The following is a 16290-nucleotide window of genomic DNA, read 5'->3' on the forward strand; positions in this document are numbered from 1 at the left end:
ATAGTATGTACTACACACCATGATATATATAGTGTATATCATTTACTGTATTATATACAGTACATGTAGATGCATGCACTGTATATCACATTGCAATGGAAAGTTACCGAGAAAAAGTGTTTTATCCTAAAAATGTTGTTTGCTGTGCTGCAGAAGCAGCTGGATACTTAGAGCAAAGTGTGATAGCACCCAGCTCATCAAGGGCACGGGATGTTTTAATAACGTTTATCTCTGCTGCTTGCAGAAGGGAGTATGAGAAACTATTTGAGTAACTGCTCTTCTCTGCTTAAAGCAAAAACCTATAAGGAATGGAAAATTACTGCTTCGCCTGTCCTTGAAGTGCTGCATCAGCTTAAAAAAAGATATAAAACAAGGGGCTCTCCCTGCTTGCTTTTGAATCAGCTTTCACTTCTCTGCACAGACCAGTGATGGCTTTTTCCCATATTGCAATATGAATAAAGACCTTACTGAGTGAATGAGAACACCTCTCCTGGCTCTCCTTTGATAAAATTCCATGACAACATATATATATACAATATGTAGTTCAAGACAGAAGGATTCAGGAAGTTCTCTGTTCAAGATGATTTGAGATGTACAGTAAAACTCAGGCTTTGTTTCCATGATTCTGCACAGGTGAATCCCTTTGCTCTGCAAGACAAGATGTCTGTTACGGGCTACTTCCACATTGAAAAGTAAAAAGAAGAAACACGACGTTTCGGCTGCCGAGTCTTCTCCAGGTTGGTCTTCCTCAACAGCTGAAACATCACGTTTCTTCTTTCTGCTTTTCAGCCTGGAATTAAACCTCTGCTTGTCCCTTTGCAGTCAAACGCTCACTGCTAACTTGCTCAAGCCTTTTGTGCTTACGTAGACCCTGATAAATGATACAGAACCCCATGCTGTGTCCGTCCCAGAACCGTATCTTACCTGGAATGACCGAGTCGATCCACACTGGGGCATGACCACGCAGAGTGAATCCGAAACTCTTATTCCCTTTGTACACACGCACTGTCCTGCAATGGAAAAAGAAGAGATTGGAGATGGTCCACAGCATGTAACTAGATTGTGGCTGTGGCTCTATTACATGACTAACACACAAATCAATTTGAGAAAACAGGAGCGCGACCCGTTCTTTTAACACCTATCATTATGTATTTTCCAGATCTGAACTGAAGAAACAGAGTGCAGTGGAGATATTACAATTAGAATTGTCTAGATCCTGTCACCAGGTAGTAATTACGTGATGCTGAGAGTGAAATTAGAGGTTTCTGTAGACTTTCTAATGTTCAAGGGAGTGAACGTGGACATGTACTGTAGCCACACAGTACACAGATCAGAGCTGAAAGACTAGCTCACACATTATGCAGCCCAAAAAAGGACAGAGGGCTTTGTCACGCTGATCTAACCAGCAGCATACATAAATCACAATACTGCACAGCTGTTGGGAATATGACTTTATCACACAACATGCATGGCACCAAGAGGCTGTGATCACTTCTGTTTTGGCAATATTTGAGGGGGCTTCATCAATATGGCTGCTGTTGGGAGGAAGCTCTTTCTTCACCCTCTTGCTCTCACACTGCACTTTGACCCCTTCCACAGTGAATTCTGGGATGCCTGGTGCCTTAAAACAAAGCCCCAGAATCCAGCATCCTCTCATTTCTGTAGAAGTGAATCTTAACAGACTGTCCTTGGAGGCGATAGATTGTGCACCACCATGCGCCAAACGACGTTGTCTAATTGTGAAGATTTTTCAGAACAGCCCAAGGTATTTTCAGCCGTTTCTGAATACCTCATTCGCTGCCTGTCTCTGAAGTTGTGGATAAAAAAAGAACATGCAGTTTTCCACAATATGAGCATAGGTGGAGGACAGACAGTGCAATATATCGGCCTGTTTGTCCAAGTTGTTTTTGTTTAGGATTAACCCACTGTTTTCTCTGGGTGATCCTCTGGCATCTTCCTCATTAAAGGAAAAGTGTCAGTTGTGCAGTTGCCGTGGCAACTTCCAGGGACAACACCACCTGATTCCTGTTATGTAAGTAGTACAAAAGGGGAAGGCTTTAAATCCTTTTCCTGCGTTTCGGTTTGTTTTCTTTTCCACAAGGCCGAGGAAAAGTGAGGACGAAAAGAAAGACTCAAAAAAAGCCTGGCTGTTTTACTGTGCAGCGTGCTGAAACAGATAAACACTGAGAAAAGGAAGAAACTGTGAAATTTCCCCAAAGCTCTACCTCCAGCTGTGTGCTAATGGAGCTGCACCCTGGAGTGATCTCCTCACTAGTGAGATTTAGCTGTTTTTTTTAACAACCTGAGTGCGATAACAGGTTTCAGGTAATTAAACACCACTTTCCCTAAGCTGGCGTTCGCGTGATTTCTGTTTGCAATGGGAAAATGTCTTTGAAGAGTGAATGAAACAGGGTTAATTAGCTCTTTAAAATGATCTCTGAAGGCTTTTTGGGCGGGCACTGTAGTTTAAGATCTTAACATCTGTGTTGCCTTTGGCATTCAGGACAATTTACAGTAAAGAATCTGAAGTCACTCACAGCACTGCACGGTGAACTTATCAAGCACTTATCAATAACCAGTCACCGGAAAATGCCACGGCATTTTAAAAAAAGGCAATTCACCCTGCAATAGCAAAATACAGTGACAGACTCTCAGTCCCCGCCAGTCAGCTAGAGATCATTAACAAGACTCATGATTCCCTTAAGGCGTTTTGCCTGCAGTCCCTGTATTGACACAAGTAATTTGGACGTCCATGGTGCTGGAGCACAAACATCAGTTTTCTGATTGCAGAGCTTTAGGGATCAAGCTATGCTCACCAGCTGTGCAAAGGCTAACTAACTCACAAACTGCGCAGTGCACATGCGATACGATTGGAGCAACATACACATCACTCTGCCTGATTTCAAGTTTGCAAGTCCTTTTACAGGATAAGCACCACGGATTTTGCAAACTGTTAACGTGATGGGCGTTCAGTCCTCAGTGGGGTAAACTCTGTGCAGGACACTCTTCACAGGACTGCTGATCTTCAAAAGAACCACAATAAAGCAAAACCATCTTGTGCCAATTTCTAATGTTTTTGAAAGCTCCAAATCTCCTTCCTCACTATTTTAAGACTAAATATGTACAATATATACAGTATATTACATTTTTATAAGCCCTCAAACAGTTTCTGACTCGGAAATGAGATTTCCTTATATCCCTCAGAAGTGTCGATGTTCTGACACCCCACACTCTACAAGAGGGACGTCACACTAAACTCCGAGTTTCCGAGTTTCCGAGTTATCAATCCTCTTTGCAATTAAGCAATTGAAATCATCATCATTTAACCGTGCACAATTAACAGTTTATCTAGATGTTAAACAGCAATGCAGCTACAGAGGTGTAATACCTTCAGAATAAAAAAACCCAAAAGTGGACAGTTGAAAATGAAAAAGAAAAACATTCCAAATAATGAATGAAATCATTCCTTACTCAGTTAAGAATGTAATGGAAGCATATTAATGAAGCAGGACTCAGACAAGAGCAATGGCCACGCCCCCTGGCCCGTCGGCCAATCCTGGATGTCGGCGGGTCCTTACCTACGGTTGCCGCCGGCGCCGGAGTGCCCGGCAACCAGGGAGGTGCTCTTCCTCAGGCCCCTGGGCGCCGAGCTGTCCTCCCCGGCCCGCGGCACGGAGCTGGCCCGGGTGGACACCAGCAGCCTCTCGTGGTGGTCCTCACTGCGGCTGCGGCGCAGGCGGCCCTGGGCGGTCTCCGTCAGGCTCTTCCCCCGGCGCAGCCGGCTGATCAGGCTCTGGGACACCACCTCGTCGAAGCGCTGCCGGTGCTTCTTGGGGATGAAGATCCTGACAAACATGGCGGAGCGAGACTGGGCATCAGCGGGCGCCGGAGTCAGGAGAGTGGGGGTGAAACTGGGACGGGGGCCACTTTCGGTTTTACCCCCTCAAGGAACCCCAGCCCAGCCCAGAGATTACTGGATAATACCCGCTGCAGTTAACCCCATCTCCCTGTGTCAGGACACAACGCACGTAGAAAACTTCCAAAGAAATCCCACAGGACAAAATCCAAATAACTTAAACAGCGGTGGCAAAAGACTACCGCCCAGCAGCGACAGCAGTCCTGAAACTGCTTTGCAAAACAAGAACACCCTTCCCGAAGCAGAAGGATTTCTTTCCAGCAGGACCAGAACGTTCTGTGCTAGAGCTTCGCGGCTGAACTCATCCCGAGTATACAGCAGAGCAAGGCGAATCAGCCACATTTAACTCGTTGCAGTAAAAACCGATCTGGCTGCGCCGCGCACAGAGAAAAACAACAGCATCCCCTTGATCCCGAACAGACAGAGGAATCGCTGAGCACATCAGAAGTGAATGAAAAGGATGAGATCTTTTTTTTCCCTCCTGCTTTGCTCTGTAATCCCAGGAGAAAATACCAGAGGAGTTAAAAGAGAGAGAAAACACAGAATTGGTCCCTCAGGAATTGAAGGTTGCCTTAAGCGATAGCTGGTGTCCTGGTGGGAAGTTGACACACAGGGAGCTGTGTCTGCCTGATATACTGTACCAGGGCTTGGGCTAGGTGTGAAATGCCAGAGCGCAGAGACAATACAGGTGTTAGATCATATTATTACTGTGCCACCTCCACAGCCTCCGTCTCTCTCCCCCTCTTTCTCTCTCTCACTCTCTGCAGCAAACAGCTCGCTATATACAGTACAGAGTAAAGGCAGCCATCCAAAAGCAAACCCACCTTTTTCTCACAGCATAGAAGGCTCGAAAACAAAGTAAAGTGACAGTTTTGTCAGAGTTTTCTTCTTTGATGCAGTGCTTGTGTTGTTATTCCACCTTTCAACCCCAGGGAAACCTCAGCAAAGTATAGCACCAACGATAACACACAGCAGCGAGCCAGAGGCGCTCGCCACCCCGAAAGACATGCAGGGGGAAATTGTTTCATGCCTTAGGAAAGAGGTGGAAATTGCACCGTTAAACAGGTCTGCCCAGCTGCCTCATAACACCGAAATTAGTCTTTAATTTAACTACAGTTGGAATCAAACCAACTATTCTATAGCCCAGCCTGTAGAAGACAGATTTGACATATCGTTTCTTTGACCAAACTGCTGTGCACAAACCTTACTTCGCTAAATTCTCATCTCAACACCAAAGCGTACTATAAAATGCATTAACTATTGGTTAACCAGTAGGGAACTCAACAAAGATTTTCACTGGAGGATCTTACAACAGAAATCTGGACAATTTGCTTTGAAACAAAAGGATACCAAGAGTATTAGGTGCTGTGCTACAGTAGTCCTTTCCCCATGTGACAGTATTCATTTATTATTTGCTAGGGAGCAAAGCTCAATATTATTCTTGTTTTAAATATATATGAATTCATATTCATATATACATATTGCAAGTGCTCGTATATAACACGATTGGTTTTAAGTATATACGATTTCACTGGTGTGTGAAAATTCATCCTTATTTCAGAAGGATGTCAAAGTCATTCATCTGCATCTTTGCCTTCAGCTTTTGACATCTTGTTAATATTCAGTGCTTCCTCTTTGATTTTTGGATTAGAGAACCAAAGGAAGCCTAACATTTCTCTGCGTCTGGTGAAATTTGAAATTGGAGGCAGAGCCCTCTGAAATGAGCTGAATTAGCACTGACCTGATAAGCAGAACCCACTGTAGTCTGTGCAGAGGGAATGATCAATGGTGATTGAATGAAGCCACAAGATATTGCATTACTGTACTTCTCCATCTGGATGTATATTTATTCTAAAAGGAAGAGAACAGAGCAGCTCTGTGGCACAGCTTTTATATTGATTTCGGCCCAGGGGAATGTCTGTGTGGAGATTGCATGTTCTAACACTCTGCTTCAGTTAAAGTGCTATCTCTAAATCATCCCCTGTGCACTTGTACACTTGTGTCCTTTGCAAAGGGCTGGTGTCCTGCCCAGAGTGCTGTGCCCTGTGCTTCCTGGATAGACTTCTTCCCAGAAATAAATAAAATAAACTTTCCCATAACGACAGGATTGGATGGAAGAACAAAACACAAATTCCACGGGGGAAAAAACAGACGTTGGATTTTGTTGTTTCTTTGCTCTCTTGTTCTTATTTTCCGAGAAAAATGGCTGTTTCTTTTCAATGAGAGCTGAAACGCACACTCCACATCCATGTCGTATAGGACAGGAAGCATTTTCTGCTGTTTTATATATATATGCCTCCAAGAAAAGGGTGGAAGTTAATTTTAACTGAAGGCTAATCCATCTAAATCAGCTACTGATCTCTAGTAATAAGCAGGGTGGTTCAAAGTGCTGGAAATACTACAAACCTGTTCATTCGTCTTTACTGTAAGCCCTTGGTTAGCTCTCCATCCCTGAGCAGATAACTATCTCCGCTTCTGTAATATGTGAGGACAATGATGTCTAAGTAAAATGGCATTTCAATGTGATCTTCCTTTATTAGGAAGTTCTTACAGTTGTGGAAGGCATGCATGGTCCCTGATAATTCTCTGACCTAAGGGGGGGACAGTATATTCAAGAACAGACACCTACTTTCTTATAATTATTCTAAAGGTCTTATCTTTCCATAAATTTAAGCAGCAATGTTACATAATGCAAAATGCACACTCTCCCCAGGTTCACAACTTTACCAGTACAAAGACAACATTTTGGATCGCCATGAGTCCTAATGAGACATCTTCCAATAATGGGACAAACCCTCCGATATTATTCTCTGCTTCATTCTGCAGCTGGCGTCCCCAATCCTGGTCCTGGTGAGTCCTGCAGGTTTTCTGAAGAGCTGGGAGATGCTGTGAAACTGGTCCAGTCTAGCCAACAATGAGCTGTTTGAGGTCATTGGACTGAAACCCTTTAGACACGCCTGCCTGGCCCTCCAGAAGCAAGAATAGAGACCCCCTTTCTGTGACCCATTTCTAAATCTTGACAAGAATTTTAAAAAAGAAATTGTGTTCACTGAAACCAATTGTTCTTTAAATGTAAGTGCCCTTAGGTCATTTATCAGGGAAGACACAAATCCTCAGTAGTTGTACAGCTTCACTAATAGAGGAACATACTGCATAGAGTCTCTGTACATTTCATGATCTGAATATGCAGTATGTTATAATATCCGTTAGTTATATGTTAAACATTATAATAGTTACCTGTCAATCTAGGGTTTGCAGTAAAAACAAGTTAACAGTGTTCTCCCACTCAGCCTCTAGGTATGATACTGTACCTCAGTATTTTAGGCATCTCTGACTCTTACAAAATGTGATTCACAGAGCCAAGTAATTCATCTGAAACACGCAGTGAATTGATCGCTTGGCCAGAGCCGAGAGTCATCAACCTGTCAGACATCGTGCTTCATTCAGCAGCCAGCAGGTTGACTTTCCACTTTTGTGGTGTTGGAATCGTCAAAGCTTCGGGATTGCTCTCCTGAAGAGCGTGATCCGCACTGCTGGTGTTAAAAACAAGTGCTTAAAGAGCCATCACAAAGCTCTTCATGCCTATCCCCCTTAGACACGCCAGCCAGCCCACTCAACTGCCACTACAGGCCTCTGATCTGTTGAAACACATCGGAATATGGTAACAGCAGCATCACTTTGATGAACTACACACTACCTCTTTAAAAAAATGACTTAACATTTCAGTGACCTCAGAATGTTTCGGTAAGCTGGTGGTAATACTTGCAATAAATGAATCTCAGGCAAGCTTTTGTTCCTGATGTGCTGCTTTCATGAAGCATGTTGGGAGCGCCCTCCAACACCACCATCCGAGTCTGACTTAACTTAAAGAATACTATTTGAGGCATGGGACTGCCTACTCACACTACTACTGCATCTGCTAGGTAGATGTTGCACCTTATTTTCTCTAGAAAACCCCTAACCTAGCCTGAAGATGGGGAAAAAAAAACAGCATGGAAATCTTTTCCTCAATGATCCCAGATTCCAACAGATTCTTTCCTTCCATGTACTCATCAATGTGCATTAGCACAGTAATGTGTGGATCAGACAGACTAACACTGGCAAGAAGATCAGAGAAGCTGGAGCACCAACGGCACGTTTTCTTAATTAAATCACGGCCAAAAAAGTTCATTAAAACATAAGACGCGTATGCAAAGGAAGAGCTCGAGCTACAGGGAAGACTTGGGACGAAAAGCAAAACCTGCTGGAGGCTGGGGAACTCCAGAATCCAGCCTGCTTTTGACCTCTCTTTCACGCCTCAGTTGCTAAAGACTTGGGAAGGAAAAACGTCAACTAAACGTCTCCTGGAAGACTGGAGCTGGACACCACCAGCATAACTGGTCAGCATGGGGGTGAAAGACCTTCGAGAACCACTGCGGTCCCTGCCAAGAGAGAGGTGGCAGAGGAGCAATTTTGCTTCGTTTCGCTACTGGAAGCTTAAACCCAGCCCTTTCCTCAAAAAACCCAGTGGAGTCAGGTTCCCTCACTAATTTCCCAATCAACTGGCTGTTTTTCTCAAACCTTTAACGACCGACAAGATAAACAGTAAGACCTGCAGGACAGTGGACCTCCAGGTCACTACTGCTGCAGTGTCTGCTGATCATCTGCGAGCTGCCGTTCCGCCCCCAATGCACAGGACAGGTTCGTCCTACGTGTGTGTAACCCTTCTGGTGCAGGATCTGTTCAGCAGGCCCTTTCAAAGAGGCTGCGAGGCCAGACAAGAGGAAGCTATTTTTATAGCAGCGTGGCCGGGACTGTGGCTGAAAATAAACCGCAGAACGCCCACGGACCCCCCACCCCATCTCCCAGGAAGCGCACAGAGTGAGCCCCTCGCTTACTGAGAGGCTGTGGCGCTCTCCGCCGAATCCTGTGGCGTCTGTTAAAGAAAACCTGGTAACCATGACAACCCTTGCATTAAAGCACCACAGTGCATGCCAGCCGGGAGACGGTTCCGTTCGGCACCCTGAGCTCAAAATAAAAACCTTCTGCTGCCTCCCGTGTCTGCGCTGTGGCGGGCAGCTGGGACCGACAGTTTTCTTGATGGGGCTCAATGACTGAAAACCTGCCGTGTCTGGGTCTGTCAGCACAAGCGCGTGGGTTGTGACTGACACTAACCTCTCAGTCTTCCAATATGATAACTCTTGGTTTCATCCTTCCGTTTTCAGTAACCCCTCTATCAGATGAGTGCCGAGACAGATCCTAACCTGGCAGGCAGAGGGCACAAGGTGGGACTATAGGAGCAAGTCGGGATGGAGGCCCGATTTAAGACGCCAACCTGGACAACATGTCATGTCAACCGTCTTTGGACTGTGCGAGGAAACCTGAGTAATCAGGAGAAAACCTACATTGATGACAGTAGAACAGGCAACTTCCAGACAGAGACAGATTTGAACCTAGGTCCCGAAGCTGTGAAGTGACAGCACTATCACAGCGCATGGCACCACTGTGGCACAGATCTAGAAAAATGGAAGACAAGGACCTAACGAGTAGCTCAACCAGTAAAGGGCAAGCCCAGGATGAGCTCTGTGATTGTGGGTTTGAGCCTAGGTCATGTGACCTAGGGATTCCCCAAGAGATGGCACACAAGTGGCTGAGATGCCAGGGTGGAATTAGCACGGGAATTACACAGCAACCCTGGCACCTTCCTGGGTGACTGTAGGCATGCGGCGCCTCTCCTCCAATCAGAGCTGATCGTCCTGCAGGGGAGGGGCTTCCTGAGACGTGTTAAAATGGGAGTGTCTCGAAGGTGGGCGGGGTCAGAGGATTCTCCATCCACTTCCTCTCCCTCCCCCGTGGGAGGTCTCCAGAAGTGTAACTCAGAGTCGATCTGTTGAAAAACACACAACTGGCTGTTCCAGATCAGGTGGGTATGCACAAATCGTATTAGGGATACAAAACTTCTCGGCAAAAAAAGATTGTTTTTTCTTCAGGAACAGCATAGTCCCAAAGAGCAACTGTAGTCCCAGCCCAGCCCAGGCAGTGCGTGAGAATACCAATGTCTTGAAGTGAAAGAGTAAAGAGATCACGTCATCACTTGTGGGTTCAGTAGACTGTAATGCAGCACAATGGGGAATGGTGCAAAGTGACCCAACACAGAATGACAAGGCCCTCTGGTCAGTGTAATAGCCTATACATCAGTTGTATCTCTGTAGTTTGGCACTGTGCAAACTCAGTATGTACGTACCAACCCCAACTCTACCCATTCCAATGAAAACGATTTGTTCCACTGCCCGTAGAACAGTTCATTCTGTGAAAACCCTCATTAACAATTAGTGATGAACAATTAGTAATGCACATCAATAGAACTCACTGACACTGAAAAAACAGCATTATTCTACTGCTAAAATAGAAACAGTAATTATTTCCAGTAATGTACAATGGGCAAAAATTCTCCCTTTTTCCCCATGCAGTAGACTCACAACCAGAAGTATTCAAAATGCAAGGTTTCTGAACATTGCCAACGTGTCATGTGAAAACAACGCATGCTGGTACACTTGACCCTCTGCCCCACAGGATAAGAGCCCTGGCATGCGCACACGCACGCGCACACGCACACGCACGATGAGACCCCTGGCACACACATATAATGAGACCCCAGCACGCGCACACGCACACGCACACACGGTGAGATCACTGACACACACACACACGTGCTAAGACCTCTGGCACACACACACATGGTGAGACCCCCGGCACACACACACATAATGAGACCCCAGCACACACACACACGGTGAGACCCCAGCGCACACACACACACACACACACACAAGGTGAGATCACTGACACACACACATGCTAAGACCTCTGGCACACACACACATGGTGAGACCCCCGGCACACACACACATAATGAGACCCCAGCACACACACACACACACACACACATGGTGAGACCCCAGCACACACACACACACACACACACACACACACACACACACACACACACACACACGGTGAGACCCCCGGCACACACACACACACATAGTGAGACCCCCAGCACACACACACATGGTGAGACCCCAGCACACACACACACACATGGTGAGATCCCCGGCACACATACACATGGTGAGACCCCAGCACACACACACACATGGTAAGACCCCCGGCACACACACACACATGGTGAGACCCCCTGGCACACACACACATGGAAATTGACAAACACAGCAGAAGTGCCCCATGATGAGTTGGAGAGACAGCTTTGAAAACTGTGCTTTGATCACTTTGGTCTCCATAGAAACCAACAGCATAAAATCCAACTGTGGGAGGCAGATTCATGTTCTTAATTTGATATTCCTTTATAAATCGTGTCAATTGCAAAACGAATCTCCACCCCTTTGGGGTCAGAGCACAGAGCTGGTCTACATACAGTATTAGGCATATAGCACGGCCTAGGTTTGCATTGGTAACTGGGACAAGGAATGTCTTGAGACTATTTACAGGGGTTGGCGACTGTCAAAGAGACTCATGGGTGGTTTTTCAGGTCCTGACAGGAGGATAGCAGCCGATAGGTGGGTGGGAAGGATATTATTAGGAAGAGACGCCTGCGTTCCTTGGGCAGAACTCAACCAAGGACTAAGACAGTGACAAACTACTGCAGCAGGCCAGCACTGCATAAATAAATAGATACACACACACACATGGTGAGACCCCTGGCACACACACATAGAGAGACCCCCAGCACACACACACGGAAATTGACAAACACAGCAGAAGTGCCCCACGATGGGTTGGAGAGACAGCTTCATCTGAGAGAGGAAAATGTAAAGAAGCCCAGAATGCCTCCTGACTGCATAAGCAACATCCGTGTCTCCTGTTAGACTTGGACAAAGCAGAAGGCCGGAATTAAAGTAGAGTGTTGATGACCCAATGGTATTAGCAATGAGAAGCTTGGCCTGTAATTAAGTCCATGAGTGCTGAGAACAGATTAACAGGGCATAGAAACAGAACGAGTTGGACCGTTCTAAATAAGCTAATAAGACTCTGTGGATTTTTACTATTATACTATGAAAACAAAGTTTTTACGGATTGTTAAAATGCAAGCGATTGTAAAACAAACTGGTTTGGAAATTCGCCTGGACTACATGTTTTACCACCCACCACCAGGAGGCACTGCGGCCACCACTGCAGGCAGGCAGGCAACTGGAAACAGATCATTTAAAAACCTAGTTTCTAGAATATACCGTACTATGCGGATAAAGAAAACATTAGTAGCGATTTTGTTATAAGCAGTATTTAACTAAATTTTAAGTTATAATCAATTACGGAATTCACTGAATTACATTAACACTATTAAGAAGCTAGTATCGTGCTTATCACTGTAAATCTGTGTTTCTGTATCTGGTACAGGAAGGGTTAATGTATTTGTTTATATAGACAGAACAGAAAAACAGCCACATCCGGCTAGAGGTTAACCTGAAACGATGGCAGGCACTAATCATGCCTTTCCTTCGCTCACTAACAATCCCTCGCAGGTCTACTGAACAGATTCTCTGAACGGATTCTCTTCTTCACCCACTAACACACCGTAAAAACAAACGCCGGCCACCCTGCACACTGCCATATCACAGGCCAACAGGGCTTGGAGGGGTCAAAGGTCACAGGGCCTGGAGAGGTCACAGGGCTCACTCCCTCAGGCCAATCACACTGGTTAGCGATAAACACACTACCTGTGCTGATGCCCTCTCAAGGTAGTGCGTTTGCCACCAGCTTTCCTATGCTTCAGCTGCTGGACACATCACTAAAGCAACAGAAAGGTGTCGTGTATAGTTTCCCTACAAATGAGAATGATTTCTCTCTTCTTTAAGTCACACACGGGAAAAACAGAAGGACAGAACTTGCTGGAACTGGTAAATTACATCTGCTGGTAAATGTAATGAGACATCTGCCTTCAGATTGAGGGTTATCGGAATTGTATTGGCAGCCTCAGATGAAACAAGAGCACTGTGCTACGCTAGCTTGCAGTGAATGACTTGAAGAGTGCTGTGCCAGCCTGCCCCCGTCTCCACCAGTGTATTCTGGAGCAGTGCTGTAAACCAGGCCAGAGCTAGTATCGTGCTTATCACTGTAAATCTGTGTTTCTGTATCTGGTACAGGAAGGGTTAATGTATTTGTTTATATAGACAGAACAGAAAAACAGCCACATCCGGCTAGAGGTTAACCTGAAACGATGGCAGGCACTAATCATGCCTTTCCTTCGCTCACTAACAATCCCTCGCAGGTCTACTGAACAGATTCTCTGAACGGATTCTCTTCTTCACCCACTAACACACCGTAAAAACAAACGCCGGCCACCCTGCACACTGCCATATCACAGGCCAACAGGGCTTGGAGGGGTCAAAGGTCACAGGGCCTGGAGAGGTCACAGGGCTCACTCCCTCAGGCCAATCACACTGGTTAGCGATAAACACACTACCTGTGCTGATGCCCTCTCAAGGTAGTGCGTTTGCCACCAGCTTTCCTATGCTTCAGCTGCTGGACACATCACTAAAGCAACAGAAAGGTGTCGTGTATAGTTTCCCTACAAATGAGAATGATTTCTCTCTTCTTTAAGTCACACACGGGAAAAACAGAAGGACAGAACTTGCTGGAACTGGTAAATTACATCTGCTGGTAAATGTAATGAGACATCTGCCTTCAGATTGAGGGTTATCGGAATTGTATTGGCAGCCTCAGATGAAACAAGAGCACTGTGCTACGCTAGCTTGCAGTGAATGACTTGAAGAGTGCTGTGCCAGCCTGCCCCCGTCTCCACCAGTGTATTCTGGAGCAGTGCTGTAAACCAGGCCAGAGCTGCTGGTAACACTTCTCAAACTCACAGTTCCACAAGGTCGGCCCTGAAGAAATTAGCACAGCCCTCGTCACACACAGAAATAGTCTGCTTTTCTAGGGCATTATACAGTACCCTACTATTCAGATTCTACAAAATAACAAGAAGCCTTCCAAGATGTCCCTTTCTTAATGGGGTGTCCAGCTCTCTTCTATGCACCCTGTCTTATAGGATATCTCAAACTCTTCTCATATACTTTTGAAAAATAGTATTTCTTTACCGCCATGTACAGTGATCTCATGTGGATCCGAATTAGAGCAGGGTACGACGATACCACGATAAAATCCGTGGTGTGGTTAAGCCAGATATAAAATGCGGGAAATAAGGGGCAAAGCAAGATGAACGCACAGCACAGGCAATGGGAAAAATGTGGGAAAACTATGGAAATACCTTGCAGGCTTTCTCTGGAAAATCTTCGTAAGGGTGATCATCACCACGGTGCCTGAGAAGGTCAAGTTTCTGTAAGCATCTCTTCAGTTGTGTAATATTTGGCATGTGGGATTTCCTTCTAACAGTTGATGAAGTTCTTTAAGGATAGCTTGAGAAGTAGTACTTTAGTAATATTGTCCAATGCCAGTGGCTTTTCATAAACCTTCCATGGAAGCAGCACATAATGGGCAATGAACACCATGTACTGAGTAATGAACACCATGTACTGAGTAATGATCACCGTGTCCTGAGTAATGAACACCATGCAGAAAGTAATAAACACTGTGTACTGAGTAATGATCACTGTGTACTGAGTAATGAACACCATGCAGAAAGTAATGAACGCCATGTACTGAGCAATGAACACCATGCAGAGAATAATGAACACCACGCACAGAGCAATGAACACCATGCACTGAGCAATGAACACCATACAACGTCAACGTGACCACATTACTGCTCAGCAGTGAGCTGACTCTTGTCCTGACAGCACAGATTAGCCAGTCATATCTGAAGATCCAGGAGGAACTCAAAACAAGGGGCCGAAACGTCCCAAAACACAGAGGGGAGGGAAACTGCCTGTAGCTGATTAACCTTATCCTGTCACTTTCTACTAACCTGTGAACCCCAACAAACACCAACTCAGAAAGCAGGCAGAGCCATTCCAAGATGATTCCTGCCTTCTCTAAACCACTGCTTGGTTCAGCAAATTGGTAGTGCCCGGTGATCAGGAATCAGTGGACACTCTCAGATTCCTACTCCTCCCTGATCACGTCACCCACAAAGGGGAACATCGGCATCTCTGACAGGCCGCGGTCCCCTGGGGAAAAAAGAAGTTTAAACTTATTTTATAATGGGGAAGACACTAAATTAAACGATCCCTGTGTTTAAAACTCATTAAGTTTCAGAGGTGACCTTAATTAGAAGGAGATCATAAGTGCGCTAAAAATAAACTTGTGGGGGGAGATCAAGGACAAAGCTTTCAGAAGAGAAGAGAGTGACAGATCTCAAATACAGGAAGAAGACCTTAATAAAGTGTACTTCCAATTTCCTGCAAGACCTAATTACAACAGAACACATTCACTTTGGCACCGTGCTCAACAAGGGTTATAGGAGAAGAACCTAACTTCAGCATCAAAAAACAAGTCCAAAGGTATTCATCATACTGAATCCTGCACTCGTCCTGTCATATCAGACCATAGTGTGACTGGAACTGTCCTGGCAGAGATGCATTATCTGAGTCATGCCCAATGTCTTTCACTTCTGCTCAGTTCTCTGCTCTTCTTGCATGTAACACCAGAGAGTGCCATTTATAGCATTACCATCTAAAGTTATTGATATACAACAATTCCTGTATAAAAAGCAGTGTTGTGCTACATGAAGGACTTCTTTAGCACAGCCGGCAATACCCCTGTTGAGCGACGCCGGAGACCCGGGTTTGAGTCCATGCAGTGAAGGATGTACTGGGCCAGGAGCAGCGAGGGCACAAGCTCTGGAACCCGAATTTGTTACCGATATGGTGGCATGGTGGCTAAGGGTCTGCACCTGTGGCTGGGAGGTTGCTGGTTCATATCCTGCAGCTGGCAGAGGAATCTTACTCCGTTGGGCCCCTGAGCAAGGCCCTTAACCCCAACTGCTCCAGGGGTGTTGTATAAATGGCTGACCCTGTGCCCTGACCCCAAGCTTCTCTCCCTGTCTGTCTGTCTCAATGTGAATTACCATCTGTACGTTCAAAACAGATACAATACTGTATGTAACACATCATGAACATTCCAAAGCAGTAAATGCAGGCAAAAGAAAAATACAGGAAAGCTTCAGCAGACAGAAGGGATGATACAAAAAAATCCTCAGATTTACTTTGGCAACTGTTACGTACTGTCTGCCTTCCAATAAACATACAACAGAGGGTTCTAGGGGCATATTTTCTTGTGTCTATTTCAACACAGATTGATGCATATCCTGAGACCTAAATAAAAGGCAAAGGCAAGTTTAAAAAAAACAACAAAACAGATCTAGGTTTCTAAATGTGAGGTCAGAAAATAACCCAGTTTCTGCACTTACAAGAAAAGTG

At 45.4% G+C, this 16290-nt stretch overlaps 1 protein-coding gene across 1 annotated transcript in view; it reads right to left on the reverse strand.

The window, feature by feature from the left end:
• The window catches only part of grid2ipb (glutamate receptor, ionotropic, delta 2 (Grid2) interacting protein, b), a 72699-nt gene that overhangs the window by 24277 nt on the left and 32132 nt on the right, over window positions 1–16290 (reverse strand). Inside the window, exons 5-6 of the mRNA XM_088936411.1 lie at window positions 3579–3845; window positions 925–1010 (exon numbers count right to left, since the gene is read on the reverse strand). Of these exons, the coding sequence (XP_088792537.1) occupies window positions 925–1010; window positions 3579–3845 (353 nt within the window). The remainder of the gene's footprint in view (window positions 1–924; window positions 1011–3578; window positions 3846–16290) is intronic.

Source organism: Atractosteus spatula, chromosome 18 (genome assembly GCF_055471065.1).
Source record: "Atractosteus spatula isolate fAtrSpa1 chromosome 18, fAtrSpa1.hap1, whole genome shotgun sequence".
In the NCBI taxonomy this organism is placed as follows: Eukaryota; Metazoa; Chordata; class Actinopteri; order Semionotiformes; family Lepisosteidae; genus Atractosteus; species Atractosteus spatula.